The 24,108-nt window shown below is 45.6% G+C and overlaps 1 protein-coding gene and 1 long non-coding RNA gene across 5 annotated transcripts in view; one reads left to right on the top strand and one right to left on the bottom strand.

The window, feature by feature from the left end:
- LOC308661544 (histone-arginine methyltransferase CARM1-like) overlaps positions 1-15,862 on the top strand; it is a gene marked incomplete at its 3' end in the record, with an annotated part of 61,634 nt that extends 45,772 nt beyond the window's left edge. Inside the window, exons 8-13 of one of the 3 annotated variants that reach the window (XM_081316511.1) lie at positions 3,646-3,727; positions 7,503-7,588; positions 12,451-12,540; positions 13,167-13,304; positions 14,733-14,822; positions 15,329-15,862. In XM_081316511.1, the coding sequence (XP_081172637.1) occupies positions 3,646-3,727; positions 7,503-7,588; positions 12,451-12,540; positions 13,167-13,304; positions 14,733-14,822; positions 15,329-15,338 (496 nt within the window). Of the gene's footprint in view, positions 1-3,645; positions 3,728-7,502; positions 7,589-12,450; positions 12,541-13,166; positions 13,305-14,732; positions 14,827-15,328 lie in introns of those variants that run through there. The other 2 variants (XM_081316513.1, XM_081316512.1) reach the window with 2 other exon arrangements.
- LOC308661545 overlaps positions 1-19,492 on the bottom strand; it is a 43,014-nt gene extending 23,522 nt beyond the window's left edge. The window contains exons 1-3 of one of the 2 annotated variants that reach the window (XR_014024966.1): positions 19,396-19,492; positions 18,156-18,331; positions 13,319-13,499 (exon numbers count right to left, since the gene is read on the bottom strand). This is a non-coding gene — a long non-coding RNA (uncharacterized lncRNA). Of the gene's footprint in view, positions 1-13,318; positions 13,500-18,155; positions 18,332-19,395 lie in introns of those variants that run through there. The other variant, XR_014024965.1, reaches the window with a different exon arrangement.
- Positions 19,493-24,108: the final 4,616 nt, after the last annotated feature.

Genomic DNA, 24,108 nt, shown 5'->3' with positions numbered 1-24,108 from the left:
CCGTTCCTCCTGCCGACGTTTGGGGAGGTTTGGGCACCTCCCCAAACCTCCCCAGGTCTCCGTTCCTCCGCGCAGACCTGCCGACGTTTGGGGAGGTTTGGGCGCCTCCCCAAACCTCCCCAAACGTCGGCAGGTCTCCGTTCCTCCTGCCGACGTTTGGGGAGGTTTGGGCGCCTCCCCAAACCTCCCCAGGTCTCCGTTCCTCCGCGCAGACCTGCCGACGTTTGGGGAGGTTTGGGCGCCTCCCCAAACCTTCCCAAACGTCGGCAGGTCTCCGTTCCTCCTGCCGATGTTTGGGGAGGTTTGGGCGCCTCCCCAAACCTCCCCAGGTCTCCGTTCCTCCGCACAGACCTGCCGACGTTTGGGGAGGTTTGGGCGCCTCCCCAAACCTCCCCAAACGTCGGCAGGTCTCCGTTCCTCCTGCCGACGTTTGGGGAGGTTTGGGCGCCTCCCCAAACCTCCCCAGGTCTCTGTTCCTCCGCGCAGACCTGCCGACATTTGGGGAGGTTTGGGCGCCTCCCCAAACCTCCCCAGGTCTCCGTTCCTCCTGCCGACGTTTGGGGAGGTTTGGGCGCCTCCCCAAACCTCCCCAGGTCTCCGTTCCTCCGCGCAGACCTGCCGACGTTTGGGGAGGTTTGGGCGCCTCCCCAAACCTCCCCAGGTCTCCGTTCCTCCGCACAGACCTGCCGACGTTTGGGGAGGTTTGGGCGCTTCCCCAAACGTCGGCAGGTCTGCGCGACGTTTGGGGAGGTTTGGGGAGGCGCCCAAACCTCCCCAAACGTCGGCAGGTCTGCGCGGAGGAACGGAGACCTGCCGAGGTTTGGGGAGGCGCCCAAACCTCCCCAAACGTCGGCAGGTCTGCGCGGAGGAACGGAGACCTGGGGAGGTTTGGGGAGGTGCCCAAACCTCCCCAAACGTCGGCAGGAGGAACGGAGACCTGCCGACGTTTGGGGAGGTTTGGGGAGGCGCCCAAACCTCCCCAAACGTCGGCAGGTCTGTGCGGAGGAACGGAGACCTGGGGAGGTTTGGGGAGGCGCCCAAACCTCCCCAAACGTCGGCAGGTCTGTGCGGAGGAACGGAGACCTGGGGAGGTTTGGGGAGGCGCCCAAACCTCCCCAAACGTCGGCAGGTCTGCGCGGAGGAACGGAGACCTGCCGAGGTTTGGGGAGGCGCCCAAACCTCCCCAAACGTCAGCAGGTCTGCGCGGAGGAACGGAGACCTGGGGAGGTTTGGGGAGGTGCCCAAACCTCCCCAAACGTCGGCAGGAGGAACGGAGACCTGCCGACGTTTGGGGAGGTTTGGGGAGGCGCCCAAACCTCCCCAAACGTCGGCAGGTCTGCGCGGAGGAACGGAGACCTGGGGAGGCGCCCAAACCTCCCCAAACGTCGGCAGGAGGAACGGAGACCTGGGGAGGTTTGGGGAGGCGCCCAAACCTCCCCAAACGTCGGCAGGTCTGCGCGGAGGAACGGAGACCTGGGGAGGTTTGGGGAGGCGCCCAAACCTCCCCAAATGTCGGCAGGTCTGCGCGGAGGAACGGAGACCTGGGGAGGTTTGGGGAGGCGCCCAAACCTCCCCAAACGTCGGCAGGAGGAACGGAGACCTGGGGAGGTTTGGGGAGGCGCCCAAACCTCCCCAAACGTCGGCAGGTCTGCGCGGAGGAACGGAGACCTGGGGAGGTTTGGGGAGGCGCCCAAACCTCCCCAAACGTCGGCAGGAGGAACGGAGACCTGGGGAGGTTTGGGGAGGCGCCCAAAACTCCCCAAACGTCGGCAGGAGGAACGGAGACCTGCCGACGTTTGGGGAGGTTTGGGCGCCTCCCCAAACCTCCCCAGGTCTCCGTTCCTCCGCGCCCTGCCTGCCTGCTTCTTTCCGCTGCGGAAAGAAGCAGGCAGGCAGGGCGCGGAGGAACGGAGACCTGCCGACGTTTGGGGAGGTTTGGGGAGGTGCGCGCGCACCTCCCCAAACCTCCCCAAACTTCGGCAGGTCTCGGACGGCGGTGGCTTGGGAGAGGTGCGCGCGATCCCGGAAGCACCAAAGCCTCGGCCGCGCACAAGTCCTCGGTAAGTTTTTTTGTTGACTGGAGTATAAGCCGAAGTGGAATTTTTCAGCCCTAAAAGTGGGCTGAAAAATTCGGCTTATACTCAAGTATATACGGTACTTTTGAATTCTGGCTGAATAAAGGTACAGCTGTTGAGGCTCACATATTTCTTGCTTATTAAATGCACCAGTTGTCAAAAGGATATTAGTGCTAGCTTCTGTAGTTTTATGTTTGTTTAAGATACTCCTTCAAACCATGACTCAGGATATACATTTAATCTCCATTTTTTTCTGAAAAGAGTGTCCAAATGGAAAGTCAATAGCAAGGTCGCAAATAAAAAACTTTTCCTTGCTCTTGCTCATCATATACCTTGTCTATAAATTGAACTAAGAGGCATAGTCATTCTTTTGTTAACCCAGATTGTTGGGGGCAATTAAGCTGACTTTGTAATAATGCCGCTTGGGGTTTGTGTGAAAGCCTTAATAAGCAGGCATATACTTAGAATGAAGGCTACTGCTAAGCTTGTAAGCCACCCTGAGTCTTCGGAGAAGGGCGGGATATAAATGGAATTTTAAAAAAAAATTAAAAATCCTGAGGTAGTAGAGTGTTACATTAGATATCTAATCACAAATCAAATCAATGTGCTACTATTTAATTATCTAATATACAGTTCTAGTAGGGAAAATAAGCCATTTGCAAAATGGTATAGCCCTTCTATCTAATGGATAGCAAAGTTCAGAGTGGCATCAATTACAAATCTATAATTACTTCTTTTGCCCTTAAGACCAGGACTAAAAATCCTGTGAAGCAATTATTTATGTGACCCCAAGTGCTGTATTCAGCTTCACCTCTGTCACCACTAATGTTTACTGAGACCCATATGGAGTACAGTCCTTGTTCAAAAACCTGAACATTTCCATTATGTCCAGGTGCTTTTTATCTTTGTTTGATAAGTCTACTATAATCTTTTTTGGCCGTTCCTTTTCATCTTCATTCATACATATGGTCTTAATAAAGGAGCATGTTGATGTGGTTCAAGTTTGGATTTTCTCTTGCCTAGTTGCAGTCCTCCCTAAATTGGTGCTTAAAACCCATTTCAAAGGCCAGAACATCATTGCTAAGTCATTTTTCTGTTTTTTACTTAGAGATCTCCCATCTATTTTGCCTTTAAAAATATTATTTTCCTCTGAAAGAACACCTGTGAAATCCATCTCCAGATTCCATGCATGGTGCAGTTGTACATAAGTACCACAATTAATGTTGTAGCTGAATTGTGACCATTAATTTTTTCAAAATTTATTTTTAACCAAATTGCTTAAGGCTCTGGATGTTTTTTACAGAGTTAATTACTCCACTGAGCAGTTACCAATAAACAAAAACAGAGTCTCATATATATATATATATATATATATATATATATATATATATATATATATATATATATATATATATATATATAATTTACAATTTAAAAAATGCCTTGGTCAGTCTTCGTGTGTGTGTGTGTGTTTTAATAATATGCATCAATCTGACGTTATATGAGATCCATAAGACTTCTTTCTCTGAATTTAATTTAAAAAGCAAAACAAATACATTCTTCCTTCCAGGTATCAGCAATGTTTTTATGGGGTAAATCTGTCCGGTCTCCGTAATGCAGCTGTAGATGAATACTTCAGACAGCCCATTGTAGTAAGTTAACTGCTATTTTTCCTTTTTTATATACTTCATCTTTCTTTTGCATTATATTACAAAGGCAGCCATTTTTTCCCATCTGGGAGCTCTTGAGATTTCTCAGAACGTGTCCTTCAAAAAGTCTCAGTTTGATAATACATTTTTTCAAAGTTCTCACTGATTGATTGTCCTCGTCTTAGCACAGGTTCTTCTCAAGCCACATTTTGCTCTTTTACAGCTTATTAAAGTTAGCCTGTAATATCCTGTCTCAGGCCTTCATCACGATTAAAATCAAACTACTATATTCTGCCCTTTCTCTTCATACTTTTTTCCCTTTTTTGTAGAGAAGTAGAACTCAGTTAACAAACACTTGGTCAACAACTGCTTGAAGACACAAAGACAGATGGTGCAGGTAGTCCTCGACTTACAACAGTTCATTTAGTGACCATTCAAAGTTACAACAGCACTGGAAAAAGTGACTTATGACCATTTTTCACAATTATGACCATTGCAGCATCCTCATAGTCACGTGACTTACATTCAGATGCCTGATAACTGATTCATATTCGTGATGGTTGCAGTGCCCCGGGGTCATGTGATCACCTTTTGCGGCCTTCTGATAACCAAATGGGAAAGCCAGGTTCAGTTAACAACTCTGTGTTACTAACTTAACAACTGCAGTGATTCACTTAGCAACTGTGGCAAGAAAAACCATAAAATGAGGCAAAACTCACTTAACAAATTTCTCACTCAGCAACATAAATTTTGGGCTCAATTGTGATCATAGGTTGAGGACCATCTGTACTTATGATTGGTCCTGAAAGTTTCTGGCCATCCCAGGGCGCCCATGGTCATGGGTGATTTGCAACTGGCTTACACTTATGACAGTTGCAAGATCCCATTTCATGTGGTCACCATTTGTGATCTTTTCTGCCAGCTTCCCACCAGCAAAGTGGGGAAGCTGGTGGGGAAGCTTGCAAGTCACTCACACTCCTGCAGTCTTTTCCTGTGGGGTCTGGCTGTGGAGTACAAAGGGTCTCATACATCATAGTGCACGTTCATGCGGCAACATCTTCCCCAACCTGGTCATTCCCTTATGCACCTTCTCCGATCTGACAGCAGCACTTACTTGCCCACTGACCTCCTTGCAAGCCAACTAGAACTTAAGGCTTCCTTCCAGCCATGCCTTTGACTTTGCCTGTTGGTAGCGTGCAGGAAATTGAAGGGAGATGTCAACTCCAAATAAAAGTCCAGGATTAGTGTTATTTCTTAAAAGCTAACTGGTTTACTGAGCACATGGTCTGGTATAGGCGAAGGAAAACTAACTCTAAAGTTCCAAGGCATTAAATATAACATATAACAACGACATTCCCAGCCAAACACCCCCCCCCAATATCAACATAGCTCATGTAAACAGGTTCTCTTTGTTATAGGAACCATCTGCTATCTTCTTCACGCCTGCTAGAATGTCCTTGAAAGGTTTCCAAACAGCCATCTCTCAGCAAACTTCCAAAGAACTGGAGAGGTTTTATTTTTCTAACCTAGTCAAAAACATCATTTCCCCCACCCCCTTACTCTAATGGCAAGATGAAAACAAAGAGGCACATAGCTGCCAAATATTTACTCTTGACAGGAGATTTTTGCTTATTGACCCACAATCCTCGCTTAAGGAAGACAAGGGGTGCTAGGATTGTCATTACTAAGTGATGCAGTCACATGATGTCCTGTTTTGCAACCGTGTTGCTTAAAATGGGAATTCCAGCCCCAATTATTTTCATGATCCGAGGACTGTCTATATTTCAAATCCAAAATATCCAAAATAAGAAATGGTATCCCATGAACAGTTGCTTAGTTCATGTCATTGCTATTTTTCTAGTTGAAATCAGTGTAGCTCCAAACAGATTTTCCAGGAGAAAAATTATTTTATCTGTCTCCCTTAGTGAAATGATTTATGATGATATTGTACTCACAGAAAATAAAGGAAAATATTTAGAATGACACTTAGCATCCATTTCTGGATGTATAAATATGTCTTGAAGTAGAGCACGGCCAATTCTTCTTAAAAATGCATAGAAATGGCATCAGAAGTACTCATTTTTAAATTGATTTACTTAACGTATGCTAAACTGATGAATATATATAAAGCAGCATTAAAGGATCAATATGTAACATGCATTTTTTTATAATAAAGTGAAAAGGAGTCTGGAAATTATGTTATAAAAAAAAGAACTCCAAAACCTTTAACTGTATTGCTATCTCCTTTGCCTCTTAATTTTTTTTTCCCCCACAGGCCCAGACAATAGTGAGAGTTTGTGTTATTTGATTGCTTGAAAATATTCAACAGTGAAAAATATTGCTATTTTTTTTAAAGTTGTAATTTATGATAATCTGATCCAAAGTAATGAGAAGTCTATAATTTATTGTTGAAATGAATTTAGAGGATTTTATTTGGATAGGAAGAGTTTATGTAGAACGTGTTTATTAATATGAGTTTTAAGTGAAAGGCATAACAGGTTAATTTATGAAAATGTATATTCTGTATTCACTATGTTTTCCAAAACAGGAAAAAAATCAAGTGGAATTATGTAGGACTGTCTGGAGCTCTGGAGCTGCTATTTGTTTCATTGCAATGTGCCCATTTCTATTATATAATAATAGTTTTTGCCTCTTTTATGAAGCTTTACATGCTTGATAATTACCTGGATGGGTTATTACTTGGATGAGAGATTTGTAGGAAATATCAGAGCTGTAGGTTAGACTGGATTGTAAAAAAAAATTAGAAATTGGCAGAAAATTAGAAATTCCATGCTACTAAGAAAACAGAATGATTTGCCAAAGAAGAAAACAGGAACTGAGTTTGATTGAAGGAAGTTTTACATTTATTTTGGCTTCTTTGTTGCAAATATGAGTTGGTGATATATACAAGGAAGGAATTCTTAAGCTTACCGCCAATTTATTTCTTACACACGTGCATACCCACTAAGATGTTGCCTAGTCCCATTAGACACTGTAAAAATCTCACATAAAAACGCAAATATCTCATAAAAACTTGAGATTCTATCTTAAAATCTTGTGAAAAATCATGTGAAAACATTGATGTTTCACAAGCTCTGATTTTACAAGATTTCAATAAATTCATTTATTTTTAGATTTAACATTGGGATTTCATATGTAAGTTATTAGACCTAGTTGTCAAGCCTAGGAGAGCAGATATTTCTCCTTGTGTCTTGGGCATTTTTTACAGAGGCACGATTGAGTGTTTGAACAAACTGCATCACTGTTTGGTTTGGTGGTAGCAGTGCCTCAGATAGAAGGTCCATAAAAAGAGTAGTAAGGACAGCTGAGATTATAGGAAGTTTGCTTCTCATTATTCGGGACACTGCTTACATGCGCTATGTGCTTAGAGCTCGAAGCATTGTTAGAGACACCATACACCCACTTCACAGTCTGTTTCTGTTGCTTCCCTCTGGGAGGAGATTTCGAAGTATTTATAGCAGGACTACTAGATTCTGTAACAGCTTTGTTCCATATGCCGTCTTGTAAATTTGCAGGATTCTTCCCCCCCCTGCCATGTATATGTATACATTTAAACTAGACTGAGTTGTTTCTCTGTGTCATGTGTGTGTGGGGAGGAAATGCATAATGGTATTTTTTTTGAGAGCTTAATGCAAATAAATTTCATTTTAATCTATGCTGATTTAGTGTACATTTAAAGTGATAAAATTTTTATTCTATTCTTCTATTCTACTCTAGATCATAATATGTGTCCTTTATTTTCCATTTTTATTTGCAGGACACATTTGACATTAGAATTTTGATGGCCCGGACTGTGAAATACACTGTTAGTTTTCTAGAAGCAGAAGAGGAAGATTTGCATAGGTAAGAGTCTATCATTCTATTTCACACCATTCCATTTTAAACCACTGTTTGTTGGTATAGTTTTCACTTTATTAGCAAGCTACTCATTGCAAGAATTTGACACAATTGAACGGAAGAAAAAAAATATTCTACTAAAATACCGTATATACTTGAGTATAAGCCGACTCGAGTATAAGCCGAGACCCCTAATTTTATCCCCAAAAACTGGGAAAAGTTCTTGACTCAAGTATAAGCCGAGGCTGGGATCCGCCGAGTGGCTTTCAGCACTGGAGAAAATGCAAAATCGCTCGAGACCAAACTCGAAGGAATCAGCTACCGGTGGGAGCGAGGCGATCCGTGCGGTCCCGTGACAGCCAGTCGGGCAAGCAACGCGAAGAGCGGCAGGGCTTTATTTTTGCACCGTGGAGCTCCCCCTCCCCCTCCTCCCAAACTCCCCCTCTCTCCCCCTTCCCCCCACTTCCCAGAGCTGAATACAGGGTATTAACCGGCGGCGGAGGCTTGCAGAACGGCGGATCGAGCCTCTGTCGCCGGCGGCTGGATCCGCGCTCCGCAAGCCTCTGCCGCCGGCGGAGGCTGGATCCGCGCCCTGCCGCCGGCAGAGGCTTGCGGAGCGCGGATCCACCCTCCGCCGGCGGCAGAGGCTTGCGGAGCGCGGATCCAGTGGGGGGGAAAAGCCCTTTAGCAGGATTTGCCTGCATGCCGGCGGAGGGTGGATCCGCGCTCCGCAAGCCTCTGCCGCCGGCTGGATCCGCACCCTGCCGCCGGCAGAGGCTTGCGGAGCGCGGATCCAGTGGGGGGGGAAAAGCCCTTTAGCAGGATTTGCCTGCATGCCGGCGGAGGGTGGATCCGCGCTCCGCAAGCCTCTGCCGGCGGCAGGGCGCGGATCCAGCCGGCAGCAGAGGCTTGCGGAGCACGGATCCACCCTCCGCCGGCGGCAGAGGCTTGCGGAGCGCGGATCCAGTGGGGGGGGAAAGCTCTTTAGCAGGATTTGCCTGCATGCCGGCGGAGGGTGGATCCGCGCTCCGCAAGCCTCTGCCGCCGGCTGGATCCGCGCCCTGCCGCCGGCAGAGGCTTGTGGAGCGCGGATCAAGTGGGGGGGAAAAGCCCTTTAGCAGGATTTGCCTGCATGCCGGCGGAGGGTGGATCCGCGCTCCGCAAGCCTCTGCCGGCGGCAGGGCGCGGATCCAGCCGGCGGCAGAGGCTTGCGGAGCACGGATCCAGTGGGGGGGAAAAGCCCTTTAGCAGGATTTGCCTGCATGCCGGCGGAGGGTGGATCCGCGTTCCGCAAGCCTCTGCCGCCGGCTGGATCCGCGCCCTGCCGCCGGCAGAGGCTTGCGGAGCGCGGATCCAGTGGGGGGGGAAAAGCCCTTTAGCAGGATTTGCCTGCATGCCGGCGGAGGGTGGATCCGCGCTCCGCCAGCCTCTACCGGCGGCTGGATCCGCGCCCTGCCGCCGGCAGAGGCTTGCGGAGCGCGGATCCACCCTCCGCCGGCGGCAGAGGCTTGCGGAGCGCGGATCCAGTGGGGGGGAAAAGCCCTTTAGCGGAGCGCGGATCCACCCTCCGCCGGCATGCAGGCAAATCCTGCTAAAGGGCTTTTCCCCCCCACTGGATCCGCGCTCCGCAAGCCTCTGCCGGCGGCAGGGCGCGGATCCAGCCGGCGGCAGAGGCTTGCGGAGCGCGGATCCACCCTCCGCCGGCATGCAGGCAAATCCTGCTAAAGGGCTTTTCCCCCCCACTGGATCCGCGCTCCGCAAGCCTCTGCCGGCGGCAGGGCGCGGATCCAGCCGGCGGCAGAGGTTTGCGGAGCGCGGATCCACCCTCCGCCGGCATGCAGGCAAATCCTGCTAAAGGGCTTTTCCCCCCCACTGGATCCGCGCTCCGCAAGCCTCTGCCGCCGGCGGAGGGTGGATCCGCGCTCCGCAAGCCTCTGCCACCGGCTGGATCCGCGCCCTGCCGCCGGCAGAGGCTGGCGGAGCGCGGATCCACCCTCCGCCGGCATGCAGGCAAATCCTGCTAAAGGGCTTTTCCCCCCCACTGGATCCGCGCTCCGCAAGCCTCTGCCGCCGGCAGGGCGCGGATCCAACCGGCGGCAGAGGCTTGCGGAGCGCGGATCCACCCTCCGCCGGCATGCAGGCAAATCCTGCTAAAGGGCTTTTCCCCCCCACTGGATCCGCGCTCCGCAAGCCTCTGCCGGCGGCAGGGCGCGGATCCAGCCGGCGGCAGAGGCTTGCGGAGCGCGGATCCACCCTCCGCCGGCATGCAGGCAAATCCTGCTAAAGGGCTTTTCCCCCCCACTGGATCCGCGCTCCGCAAGCCTCTGCCGCCGGCGGAGGGTGGATCCGCGCTCCGCAAGCCTCTGCCGGCGGCAGGGCGCGGATCCAGCCGCCGGCTGAGGCTGGCGGAGCGCGGATCCACCCTCCGCCGGCATGCAGGCAAATCCTGCTAAAGGGCTTTTCCCCCCCCACTGGATCCGCGCTCCGCAAGCCTCTGCCGGCGGCAGGGCGCGGATCCAGCCGGCGGCAGAGGCTTGCGGAGCGCGGATCCACCCTCCGCCGGCATGCAGGCAAATCCTGCTAAAGGGCTTTTCCCCCCCACTGGATCCGCGCTCCGCAAGCCTCTGCCGCCGGCGGAGGGTGGATCCGCGCTCCGCAAGCCTCTGCCGGCGGCAGGGCACGGATCCAGCCGGCGGCAGAGGCTTGCGGAGCGTGGATCCACCCTCCGCCGGCATGCAGGCAAATCCTGCTAAAGGGCTTTTCCCCCCCCACTGGATCCGCGCTCCGCAAGCCTCTGCCGGCGGCAGGGCGCGGATCCAGCCGGTGGCAGAGGCTTGCGGAGTGCGGATCCACCCTCCGCCGGCATGCAGGCAAATCCTGCTAAAGGGCTTTTCCCCCCCCACTGGATCCGCGCTCCGCAAGCCTCTGCCGGCGGCAGGGCGCGGATCCAGCCGGCGGCAAAGGCTTGCGGAGCGCGGATCCACCCTCCGCCGGCATGCAGGCAAATCCTGCTAAAGGGCTTTTCCCCCCCACTGGATCCGCGCTCCGCAAGCCTCTGCCGCCGGCGGAGGGTGGATCCGCGCTCCGCAAGCCTCTGCCGGCGGCAGGGCGCGGATCCAGCCGCCGGCAGAGGCTGGCGGAGCGCGGATCCACCCTCCGCCGGCATGCAGGCAAATCCTGCTAAAGGGCTTTTCCCCCCCCACTGGATCCACGCTCCGCAAGCCTCTGCCGGCGGCAGGGCGCGGATCCAGCCGGCGGCAGAGGCTTGCGGAGCGTGGATCCACCCTCCGCCGGCATGCAGGCAAATCCTGCTAAAGGGCTTTTCCCCCCCACTGGATCCGCGCTCCGCAAGCCTCTGCCGCCGGCGGAGGGTGGATCCGCGCTCCGCAAGCCTCTGCCGGCGGCAGGGCACGGATCCAGCCGGCGGCAGAGGCTTGCGGAGCGTGGATCCACCCTCCGCCGGCATGCAGGCAAATCCTGCTAAAGGGCTTTTCCCCCGCCACTGGATCCGCGCTCCGCAAGCCTCTGCCGGCGGCAGGGCGCGGATCCAGCCGGCGGCAGAGGCTTGCGGAGTGCGGATCCACCCTCCGCCGGCATGCAGGCAAATCCTGCTAAAGGGCTTTTCCCCCCCACTGGATCCGCGCTCCGCAAGCCTCTGCCGGCGGCAGGGCGCGGATCCAGCCGGCGGCAAAGGCTTGCGGAGCGCGGATCCACCCTCCGCCGGCATGCAGGCAAATCCTGCTAAAGGGCTTTTCCCCCCCACTGGATCCGCGCTCCGCAAGCCTCTGCCGGCGGCAGGGCGCGGATCCAGCCGGCGGCAGAGGCTTGCGGAGCGCGGATCCACCCTCTGCCGGCATGCAGGCAAATCCTGCTAAAGGGCTTTTCCCCCCCACTGGATCCGCGCTCCGCAAGCCTCTGCCGCCGGCTGGATCCGCGCCCTGCCGCCGGCAGAGGCTTGCGGAGCGCGGATCCACCCGCTTTGTGTTACCTGCCATGAAACCAGTCCTTGCAGGCGTCGCACTCTATCATGAAGCGGGTTACATCGTAGGGCAGCCAGGCAGCGGAAAGAAGCAGGCAGGCAGGGCGCGGAGGTCCGGAGACCTGCCGACGTTTGGGGAGGTGCGCGCGCACCTCCCCAAACCTCCCCAAACTTCGGCAGGTCTCCGGACGGCGGCGGCTTGGGAGAGGTGCGCGCGATCCCGGAAGCACCGAAGCCTCGGCCGCGCGCAAGTCCTCGGTAAGTTCTTTTTTTTTGTTCACGAGTATAAGCCGAAGTGGATTTTTTCAGCCCAAAAAGTGGGCTGAAAAATTCGGCTTATACTCAAGTATATACGGTAAACATAGTATTTAGAGTGGAAGGTAATTTAGTATAAAGTGACCCAACCCATGTGCATTGGCATTTTATTGTATGCCATCCAAGTTAGGCAAGTCTTAGATAATTGGATAAGAAAAGTTACAGCCACTCATTGCATTCTGATGTTGTTTCTAAAATGTGTTCTTGAAACACAGAATTTGGTCTTGCAATGAGAGTACAAATGAACCTAGGAAATTTTTTATCTGTGAGTGTTGATGGCCTCAATTGAAATAAATTATTTTTCTTTGCCTTTGGGCTGCAGTCATTTTGTATTAAGGACTGCATGGTGCTAAATTTAGTAAATATGCTCGGTAAATATTTCATTTAGAAAAGCTATTATTTTAGATACAATTCCTTGGATGCAAATCCATTTAATCTGATTTCTGATCAAATGTTTTTAAGGATTGAAAAGCCCGTATGTCGGAAACTTGACAGCTGATTTTCATGACACTTTCATATTTTTAATAGCATTTTTCTAATTATGTTATTAATCTTTTCTTATTTCCTTCTGTAGAGTGGAAATTCCCTTTGTGTTTCAAATGATGCAATCTGGATTAATTCATGGCTTGGCATTTTGGTTTGATGTGGCATTTGTTGGCTCAATGTATGTATTTTTTCCTTCTTTCTAATATTGATTGAGTTGGCCAAATCAAAAATAAAATACTAATTGAGTCTGTTTTAGAGAATGTGGTGAATCAAAAACAAATCACATCCTGACTGGATCTAGGATGTCATCCCAGAAATTAGCACTTTATAAGACAGATGGGAGGAAAGAAAATACGCCAAAGTCCATGGCAATAAAATAGACTAGGAATCTTGCTGCACCTTCAGGATTGACCAACATTATAGCAGCCTATGCTTTTGTAGGCAAAAGCTCCCATCTTCAGAAGCTTATACTCCAATGTGTTACCAGACTCTTAAGACTGTTTTGTCATTTTAGGGTATATTTTTAGAGCATATATTTATAGAGCATAAATCTTCTGCTGAAGAAAGCACTCTTTCTGGGAACTCGTAACTTTTTCTATTAAAGGAAAGTTCCTTAACTGTGCTATTCTCATTCTCTCTCTCTCTCTCTCTCTCTCTCTCTCTCCCTCCCTCCCTCCCTCCCTCCCTCCCTCCCTCCCTCCCTCCCTCCCTCCCTCTCTCTCTCTCTCTCTCTCAACATTCAGAAAATTGCTGCATTGCAACTTTAATTTCCATTTCTTCTCCCATTGATTTTCTCATGTTAAGGGTAACAGTTTGGCTCTCCACTGCTCCAACCGAGCCTCTGACCCATTGGTATCAAGTTCGCTGCCTTTTCCAAACTCCTCTCTTTGCCAAAGAAGGGGAGACACTTTCAGGGGAGGTCTTATTTGTAGCAAACAAACGGTAAGCAGATTTCTTTCATGGTGCACGATAGGTTAATGTTGTCCAGCTGTCTCACATAATGTCTGGTGGAGTAACTATTTTTAGTGGAATAACATTTGTTGTTTCCTTTTAACACTGGCAGAACCAATAGAGGTGTATTTTGGGTAGTCTGATGTAGCAGCAGATGTGTTTAGCTGGAAAAAATGCTAGCAAGACCTGCAAAAAAAATATTAATAAGAACCAGAACCTGCATATTAATACAGTTCACTAGTAGTTAGTCATTGTGCATGTCCAGAATCTCCAGATTTTGGGGGGCTGGTGGGGCACATCTGAAGACATCTATGAGTGCTCTTGCCCAATGGTTGCCTGAAGGGCTTTTGCCCATTCACAAAATGGCTGCCGTGGAAGTCATAATGACTTCTAAAGAACCAGTGTTATTGTACTTTTCTTTTTCCACCTGAAAGATTAGTATGTTTTTCAACTGAATTGTATAGCTTATATTAAAGCTTATATTAAATCTGAAGTCATTTATTTTGGTCTGTTTTTTTCTACATCTCAAACACTTGGCTTTTTTAACGGGTGTGTAGACTTTCTGTATCCATTGTCTGTCTTCCATATTCTGTCTTTCCATTTGGAATAGACACCCAAGACCACTTCAAATATAGTTAGAATTCCAATCTCGTGACTGCAGGAGTGATGCACCTATCATAACTTTAAGGATGGATCATAAGTCACTTTTTCTGAAGCTGCCATAACTTCAATTTTAGTCAAATAAACAATTGTAAGTCAAGGACTACTTCTACCAAAGGGACTTAACTTGTAATAGTTCAGCTTTAGCTTAGCATTATTTACAACATTACTGTTAATATTATGCATTAATGATGTGTGCGCTCATTCTTTAAAAAATTGCTTCTAAAGTGTCTCAAAAATATGCATTATGAAGATAAATGCAGCTATATTACTAATAAAAGAGAATACGTATTTGTAGCTCAGGATTGAAATGAGCGGTCCTCATTACTCTCTGAGCTTGCTTGTTCTCTTGCAGATGTTTCATTACCCAAATTAGATAACATCATCAGGGCTAGTAAGGAGTGGGGTTTGCTGTCACTAATGATGTTATGGGCAAGAAAACAAGCAAGCTCAGAGTGCACCAAGGACCCCTCACAGCTACATTAATTCCTAAATTCAGTCTCTTTGTTTTTGCAATGACATAAACCCATGACAGAACTCCAGTGTTTCTTTTGTATCTGCACTGGAAAGCCCCCACTCCCAAATTCAGTACTGCATAATACATTTTTAAGAGAAAACGTTCTGGAGAATGTATGTACAAAACAGTAATTTCATTCTAGGATCAGATAATCAAAATAATAGTATCGACCCATTTATTGTTCAATAAAGATTATATATCCAATTGCTTACATTATACTGTATTTCCTATTTATGACACAGGCAGAGTTATGACATCCAGATTGTTGCCATAGTGGACGAGACAGGCTTTAAATCAGGCAATGTGCTTGATTTAAAGAATCCGTTCTTTAGGTAAGCAGCGCCTTGAGCTTTGATTCATAGTAATTGCTGCCTTGTAAAATGATTTCTATTTTAGAATTTATAAGTAAACATCTAATGCTGTCTCTTGTCAGGAAGGAGAAACATTGCTTGTTAGCGCTGAACCCAGAACATAAATTTTTGCTATCTATAAGTGACCACAGTGGGACTCTCTCTCTCTCACACACACACACACGCTTTTCAAATTTTCATACTTTGTTTCACCCACTCGGTTTGATGCAATGTTGGATACCCCTTAATTTCCAGTTTTCTCATAATATCTTCGTGTGTGATCAAAATTGTGAATGTGATGATATGGCCACGCTATGATACAAATTAGATTTATGGCCATGTGGTGATTTTAATGAAAATAAATGAAGGCATGTGGCTTTCATTATGTCATTGCATGCATCCAGATAGAGCTTTCATTGTGCAAATTCTATCTGCTGAAACATCTTGTATGCATCATCCAACTTTTACTTTTTAAAACATCTTTATAGGTATGCTTAGATTTGATGAAGCTAACCTGCTGGAAGAACAGCCAGGATTATAAACAAACCAAGCAGTCTATGAACAGTTAAATACGAACATATTGGCATTGCTGCTTCTGTGAAACCTGTATGTACGTATTAAAAAAATATTTTCTACAAATTGTATAATATTTGTGAAAACTATTTTTTCAGATGTATATCTCCAGCCTTTAAACACATCTGTTTGGAACTGTAATCCGCTGTAATGAATAAATGATACTTGGTTGACGTAGCACTTTTACTTTGAAATTTCTTATGGTGGAATCAGCAGGAACAAGTAAATATGTAAGGTATAAATTTGAAATGTTAGTCCCATGTTGCTTTTCGGGAATTGTTCTGTTTGTCTATGGAGATTCTCAATCATCCAGGTCATGGTTGTCCTGAAGGTGCTTTTTCAAAAAGGCAGCTGCACTTTCTTGGTTTTTTTCCTTTGAAAACATTTCACTTCTTGAACGAGAAGCAAAACGTTTTCAAAGGAAAAACCAAGAACGTCCAGTTGCCTTTTAGAAAAACCATCTTTGGGACAGTTATTCTGTTTGTTCCAACTAACTGAAGTTGTATTGCTACAGGAGATTGTATTTGGTTTCTCTTTGTAAAGCTGACACTCCTTTCACTTTTATTCCTTTCCCTGAAATATTTTTAACATAACCTACCTCATATCTCTTTCTCTATATTTATTTTATTTTTATTTTTATTCCATTTATATCCCGCCCTTCTCCGAAGACTCAGGGCGGCTTACAAGCTTAGCAGTAGCCTTCATTCTATGTATATGCCTGCTTATTAGGGCTTTCACACACACCCCAAGCGGCATTATTACAAAGTCAGCTTAATTGCCCCCAACAATCTGGGTCCTCATTTTACCTACCTCGGAAGGATGGAAGGCTGAGTCAACCTTGAGCCTGGTGGGACGCGAACCTGCACTAATTGCAGGCAGCTGGTGTTACTTAAGGAGGCATTAGCCCACTGCTCCACCAAGGCTCAATATATAGGATATATGGGAATAATATGAACAAAAAGCTAAGATTATACTTCAGTCTGTTTTAGTACTGGCAATGTAATTTAAATATTGAAACATTTAAATATCTAGAGTTTATTTCCAGCTAGCCAATAATAAATAATTTATTTATTTATTTTAATTCCATTTATATCCCGCCCTTCTCCGAAGACTCAGGGCGGCTTACAAGCTTAGCAGTAGCCTTCATTCTATGTATATGCCTGCTTGTTAGGGCTTTCACACACACACACCCCAAGCTTGTAGCAAATAGCATTGGAGTACTTACTTGATGGATGTCACCAACCTATAACAATATTAATGGTTGGGGGGGAAAACAACTCATGTGAGTCACTCAACAATCCAGTCTTCTTAAAATCTTAAAATAAACTTTAGATTGAAGAGCATATAACCCCGTGGTGTCGAACCTATGGCACGCGTGCCACAAGTGGCACGCAGAGCCCTCTCTGTGGGCACACACGCCATCGCCCCAGGCCTAGGCCTTCAGCTGGGTTTTATAAAACTTTTTTTGCCTTAGGCCTCCGCTGCTGTGTGCAAAAAGAGAGAGAAAAGGTTCAATCAATCAAATGCCTTGGTGGAGCAGTGGGCTAATGCCTCCTTAAGTAACACCAGCTGCCTGCAATTAGTGCAGGTTCGCATCCCACCAGGCTCAAGGTTGACTCAGCCTTCCATCCTTCCGAGCTAGGTAAAATGAGGACCCAGATTGTTGGGGGCTATTAAGCTGACTTTGTAATAATGCCGCTTGGGGTGTGTGTGTGAAAGCCCTAATAAGCAGGCATATACATAGAATGAAGGCTACTGCTAAGTTTGTAAAGCCGCCCTGAGTCTTCGGAGAAGGGCGGGATATAAATGGAATTAAAATTAAAAAAAAAATTCAACTCGTGGGGAAAAAAAAAAGATCTCGCAAAGTTGGAATTGATTGATGGAACTTTTTAGTCCCACCCAGTCTGCCGTTACCACCGCAGCCATGCCCACCCAGTGGGCCACGCCCACCCAATTGGCCATGCCCACCCGGCACCCGACAATACATAAGTGGGTTTTGGGTTGCAGTTTGGACACTCGGTCTCTAAAAGGTTTGCCATCACTGATATAACCTCTGCATCCATTTGTACACGCTATGTAAATATATACAAAATATATGTAAAATATAGATTTTAACAGAGTGATTTTCAAAAATTTATTACAATCACCATCACCACCACCCTTCCCCAGTCCTCCTACTTTCATTTGGAGTTTCTAGTTGGTCATTTAATTGGTCAAGTTTTATGTCAAAATGGATGCAACCTGACGTATTTAATTATGAAGTTCTATTCGATGTGGAATCATTCTTTAGGACTTTACTAGGGATTGTTTAGAGCTTCAAAAAGAGAGAAGTATGCAAAAAGCTGGAAAAACTGACTAAGAGACATGAAGTCATCTACCAGTATCATGAATAAGGTGTTGTTCAATTCCAGCAATTAAATTTGCTCTGCTCCTTTTTTAAAAAAATTAAACTTAAAGCCATTCATCTCGCCAAAGGCAACTCTAATTAGAATACAGGCATTCAATAAAAACATCATGTAAAACATTAAGATAATAAATAGAGATCAGAAATTTAAAATTTGGTTAAAATTAAATTGATCAAGATGGAGAGGAAGAGAACAAGTGCACACAAGGAAGAGGTGGGTCATGTTTAATCCATCAACCACGCCAGGACGCCACGCCCTCATTGGGGCCCTATGTCATCTGGTAAAGCCATATTTTCACATCCTTTCAGAAAGTCAAAAGGGTGGTTACCAATCTCACCTTGGGGAGCATGAGGTTCCAGAGAGTGGGAGCCACAACATAAAAGTTTCTTCTGGACTGCACCAGCCAAAGTTCCTTGATCAACAGGGTCCACAACGTGCCTCTTCTGCTGGCTTAGGTGGGATGGGCTAATCCCATTGGTGTGAGACAATTCCTCGGGTAAGATGGTTCCCTTTCTAAGGGAAGATTGAAAAGTAAATGAGAGAAGGATGCTCATTGCTGCTGGAGCAAAGCATAATCGATCCTCTGTCAAATCACAGCTAGTATTTCAGCACCACAGCGACCTAATCAATTACTCTTTCTGTTGTTGCATCTTAAGTTTTGGAAAACTCAAATTTTTGCCCCCAATACAATCCTATTAAGCAGCTACTGTAAGAAGTCCTACATTAACCTTCCTAACCTATTGGGTTTAACATGGTTACTAAACTAAAAGACATAGCTTAATTTATTTCAAGCCAGTTAACTGCAGAGAGACAGACAGACAGGCATATATTTCTTTACAATTAGGATTTAATTAGTCTCTCTACATTAGTTGTGTCCGGCCCGCAGACCACATGCGGCCCTGGACAGCTAGCAATGCAGCCACACAAGATTGTAAACTTTTAACATTATTTTGTGATTTATATACCTTAACTAGACTATAAAATATGTGGTCCAAGACAATTCCTCTTTACTCAACGCAGGCCAGGAAAGCCAAAAGGTTGGACACACCTGCTCTACAAAATTTCAGGATAGTATGCTACACATAGATTCGTATCTGTGTTCCTAGATGATAAATTGGTAAAAAAAATACAACAAAAACGTATAAATGTCTGTTAATATGTATGGGTCATATTGCTTTCTCCTTAAATAAAGAATTGATGGAGGAAAATATGAGAAGCCTGCTGAATCTTCCCATTTATTCCCTTAATCTAGCACTGTTTTCAATGTAACCCAATATATGATTGGGGATTCATTGAAGGCAGGAATGTATGACTTCACTTTTCAGTGTAATTTAACCAAATATGTTAGACATTCACAGATCTTTAATGTCTTTAAGAAAGAAGCAAGAAATGATCTAATGTAACAACATGACATCTTGTTTGACAAGCGAAAAATAATACAGCTTTGACCGGTCCTGTGTTAACATAAACCTTTTTACCTTGTTTATTATAGCAAGATGAACAATCCATTATTTTTTTTCCTTTTTCCTTTGTTAAAATGTTGTAAAAAGTAGCTTATAAACTGAGAGCTACTTTACCTTGAAATGCTTGCTAAGGCGATGTTGAAGGAAAAGTCTTCCTCATGGTTCAGTCCAAGCCAGGAATAAACAACATGGCGACTGCTTTAGAAAGAAGGGTGCAGTTTATTGAAGAGGAGACAAACAGAAAGATGGCTCTGGAAGAAAAGAGAGAGAGCACATGTAGGGAGTGGGTTTTTATATTCTCTGGGGCTCTTGAGGTTGTTTCCTGTTCCTGTTTGAGGCTTTGTATCATGTACTTTTGACCTGAGTCTGAGTGTGCCCCTTTGGCATCTGTGGGTTAATCCCAGTGCTGGGATTCAAATATGTGAACAACCGGTTCTCTGTGTGGATGCCGCTTCCGGAAGTCCATTCTAGGCATGGGCAACAAAAATTAGCTACCAGTTCTGCCGAAGTGGTGCGAACTGGCTGAATCCCACCACTGGTTAATCCTATTATGTCCTGTCTTAGAGTTTGGGTGGGATATGTAGATTTTAGGTGTCTTTGTCTTCCTAAGATTCTAGCTGGGGGCCTCCAACCTTCCTGAATGGATTACCACATCTGCATTTCTACAGAGCTGGTTTCTGCTTGGGGGAGGGAGAGTTGGGGCTATTAAGAAAAACTGGGCATGTTTTTCTGCCTCTTTAAGATTCTTTGAGGAAATATAATATTCTGCCCTTTTAATATTTCCTTCTCTGGGGGGGCTGACTTCCCACAGAGCTATGGATTATATTTATCAAAAGAAACTAATCAGCAACACTGAAAGGGTGGGGACTCTAAATAAGTATTTATTTATAGCAACTGCAGTTATTTCCCTAAACCATTACAATTAATTCTACAATAAAAATAGCATATTATGATAAAGCAATTGTTTCTAATTGAAACAATAAACATTATCCAAAGAGTAGTTCTGAATAGTCAGTGCTTGCTTGCTATTTTAGACTCCAATTCCAAACTGCAAATTAGGTTTGAATCTCCTATCATTTTCAAAACGGTTTTCCATTTCACTGAAAAATCTATTTTCAAATAAGCAGAAGGTGAAAGGATCTCTGAGTATTTGCATCAAGCTGAAGAAGCTGAGATCTGCAGGCTGCAGAATGTGATATTACAAATAGGAGTATTAATATCTATCTTCCTAACTTGTTTGAATTTCCTTTGATTCTAACTGTAGTCCTGCAAACACTTTGAGAATAAGATTCACTGAATGATCCAACTGGAGCTATTCACTATACACAGAATGCAATTAACTTTTCCAATTCTTCCTTTCCTACTACTTTTTAACCCTAAAACCCTGATTTCTTTTGTCATCTCAGCTGCAAGCTTTGCACATTGAATAGGAACACTGTTCATGTGAAACATCCTTTACCTTCTTCCTATTTATAACATTTTTCATAAAGTCAATCTTGACTGAACATGGTATTTTCATTGCATTTATCTGTTTGTTGTTGTTGTTGTTGTTAGTTGCGAAGTCGTGTCCGACCCATCGCGACCCTATGGACAATGTTCCTCCAGGCCTTCCTGTCCTCTACCATCTTCTGGAGTCCATCTAAGCTCACTCCTACTGCTTCAATGACTCCATCCAGCCACCTCATTCTCTGTCGTCCCCTTCTTCTATTGCCCTCAATCTTTCCCAGCATTAGGCTCTTCTCCAGTGAGTCCTTCCTTCTCATTAGGTGGCCAAAGTATTTGAGTTTTAGCTTCAGGATCTGGCCTTCTAAAGAGCTGTTTGTAGTCCATAACAAATTTCAGTTGAAAACCCGTATGGCTTCTTCAGGGAAGCTGTGTTTGTTGCATTAAAAACTATTATTTTGCATTATCCTAAACCAAATGTATTTCTGAAAGTTATGGAATTCTGCAGCCCATCCAACTAGGCAGGGTTCACTGCCTCCAGTTATTCCATTACATGGCAGCAGGACAGTCCTCCAGCTTTTCCTTCTGGACTTCCCAAACATTTCCACCCATTGACCAGACCACACAGCATACTTTTAGCTCCCTAAACCATTCTACAGGCTTGGGTTGATGGAGGACACTACCTCATTCTGGGTTTGTATTAACCCTGGCCAGCTTCAATGACTTGGAAAAACAGTGCCTTCCCAGGCAGCAAAATGTCTTAGGCTGGCCATGTTCACCTTATGCATCAAATGTTCTATTAAAGGGGCCATATCTAATTTACACTTTAACACAACATAAGGTTGCGGGGGCGCGGTGGCTCAGTGGGTTAGGACGCTGAGCTTGTCGATCAGAAGGTCGGCAGTTTGGCGGGTCGAATCCCGAGTGCCGCGTAGCAGAGTGAGTGCCTGTTACTCGTCCCAGCTTCTGCCAACCTAGCAGTTCGAAAGCACGTAAAAAATGCAAATAGAAAAATAGGGACCACTCTGGTGGGAAGGTAACAGCGTTCCGTGCGCCTTTGACGTCTAGTCATGCCGGCCACATGACCACGGAGACGTCCTCGGACAAGCGCTGGCTCTTTGGCTTTGAAACGGAGATGAGCACCGGCCCCTAGAGTCGGAAACGACTAGCACGCATGTGCGGGGGAACCATTACCATTACCATTAAGGTTGCATCACATTACTATCAAACCACATTGTTTGCTTCTTCTGCTTAGCAAACTGATGGGGACAACAATTCATGCAACTTTAAGAAGGCTAGGAATGTTTGTTTATCCCATTACCGATCTCTTTACAATGCCAGAAAATCGTTGTTCACCAAAAAATTCTTCCTATACTGCATTGGAAATGACACCCAAAATTGGTACATCTGGCCTTTTTAAAAAGTTTAAGTGGGCCTTGATGATAGTAAAGCAAGACTTTTTGCAGTCAAGAGCTTACCACTGTGCAACAATATATCACACTTAGCTATAGAATCAATCAAATAGTTCCTTTCTTCCACGATGTCTCCCAGGGGTGGTATGCTATAATGGAAGTTATTACTGCTCCTGTAAGGATAATATAAATTCACTTAAAATCTGACAGACTGCATTGGGACTTCTCTGTACAGCAGGCTAGCCTGAATTTGTTATAATGGGAAGAACATGTGGGAGATACAGGAAGGAAATTAAGCAGAGTGAAGCTGATGATCAGACAGCAAAAACTTTTAAAGGCTAACACATGTATTAATGGTGTGCATGATTTAATCTTTACAGTACAAGTGTTATTCACTGCTGTGGTTAATTCTTCAGGCAAATACAAGCGTAACTTTGCTTTAAATGTTAGTGCCATCTGGTGGTGCTATGCTTTTAATTCAAAATAAAATGGCATAAAAAACTAAGATGGGACTTCAAATTAAATCATGCACTTATTTGGTCACCTATACTCTTTAGCTTGACTTTCATAAATACAACATCTTTTTCCAATTGGTATATATTTAAAAGCATTCAAAGTTTTTCTGTGGCAAGGACTTGAAAAGTTAGTAAAGAGCATCTCTACAGCATGGTTTTCAAGCACACAAAGGAACCAATTTGCTAATTTATCCTTTCAGTCTAGACAAGGCCAGCACTAGATGGCACTGAAGGGAAAAAAAACCACTGGACCACATTAGAAGTGGCAACAGTGTTACAGTAATAACTAGGATACCTATCACCATCGCATACCTATGTCTGGTAGGGTTTGTGGATCTCCAATGGCTCCATAATATAACATAATTCAAAGAGTGGCCTTTTTTTTATCGAAGACCACATCTGCTAATTTCAGATTGTTATACAGCCATGAAAGGCATGAACTGTATAAGAAAAATTGTGATAATCTTGACCTAGGTCATAGAAAATTTCCCTCTTTATACCCGTGGCTTCTACAGCTCTGTGGATTGGCAGCTAGAAGAATCTTAGTATTTCTAAAAATAATTTAGGATCACAGTCACATCAATCACAATCACTTCATCTATGTTAAAAGAAAAATCTTCATCAGGGTCCAGTCCAAGCCAGGAATTAACAAAATGGAGACTGCTTTAGAAAGCACTAGTTTATTGAAGAGCAGAACACAGACAGAAAGGAGACTGGCAAAGCTGACCACATGTAGTAGGGAGTGGTAGGTTTTTATACCTTCTTGGGCTTTTGAAGTTGTTTCCTATTCCTGTGGCATGAACCTTTACCTGAACTTCAGTGTGCCTTTCTGGTATTCTGATGGTGACGGGTTAATCCTATTATGTCCTAAAGGTCATGAGTTTGGGTGGGGTATGTAAATTTTAGGGGTCTTGTCTTTCTGTCTCATAAACTTCTAGCTTCCTGGGTCCAACTAAAGAGGAAGCGTGCTAAAGTCATTGTGTAAAGAAACCTATTCCTGTCCTTAAGTGATCAAGGTAGTCACAATCCTGTTAGCGTAGCTGCACATATTCCCCTAAAACTGTCTTATGCAAACTGTCTTCTGATAAGAATGTGTAAAGTTTAACCATGTAAGGAACAATGTACAACCGGGAAATAGGGGGGGTATAAATATGTCTGTTTGTACACCCCTCGGGGTTCAGACCCTTTGCTTTGTTTAAGCCCTCTGAACCTGCACAATAAACCTTTCCTTTCCTGAAGAGCTGGCGTGAGTCTCTTCTTTCTACAACACAACCTTTCTGAATAGGATTATCACATTTGCATTTCTAAAAGGTGGTTTCTTGAGTTTCTACTGGGGGCTATTAAGAAAAACTGGGCCTGCTTTTCTGCTTTTAAGATCCTTTAGGGAAATATATTCTGCCTTTTAATATTCTTTAAATATTTCTTTCTCTGGGTGGGAAAGAAATATACAAAGTTGT

The sequence above is a fragment of the Vipera berus genome, assembly GCF_964194415.1.
Source record: "Vipera berus genome assembly, chromosome: 2".
NCBI lineage: Eukaryota > Metazoa > Chordata > Lepidosauria > Squamata > Viperidae > Vipera > Vipera berus.
This window is presented reverse-complemented; position numbering and strand designations above follow the sequence as displayed.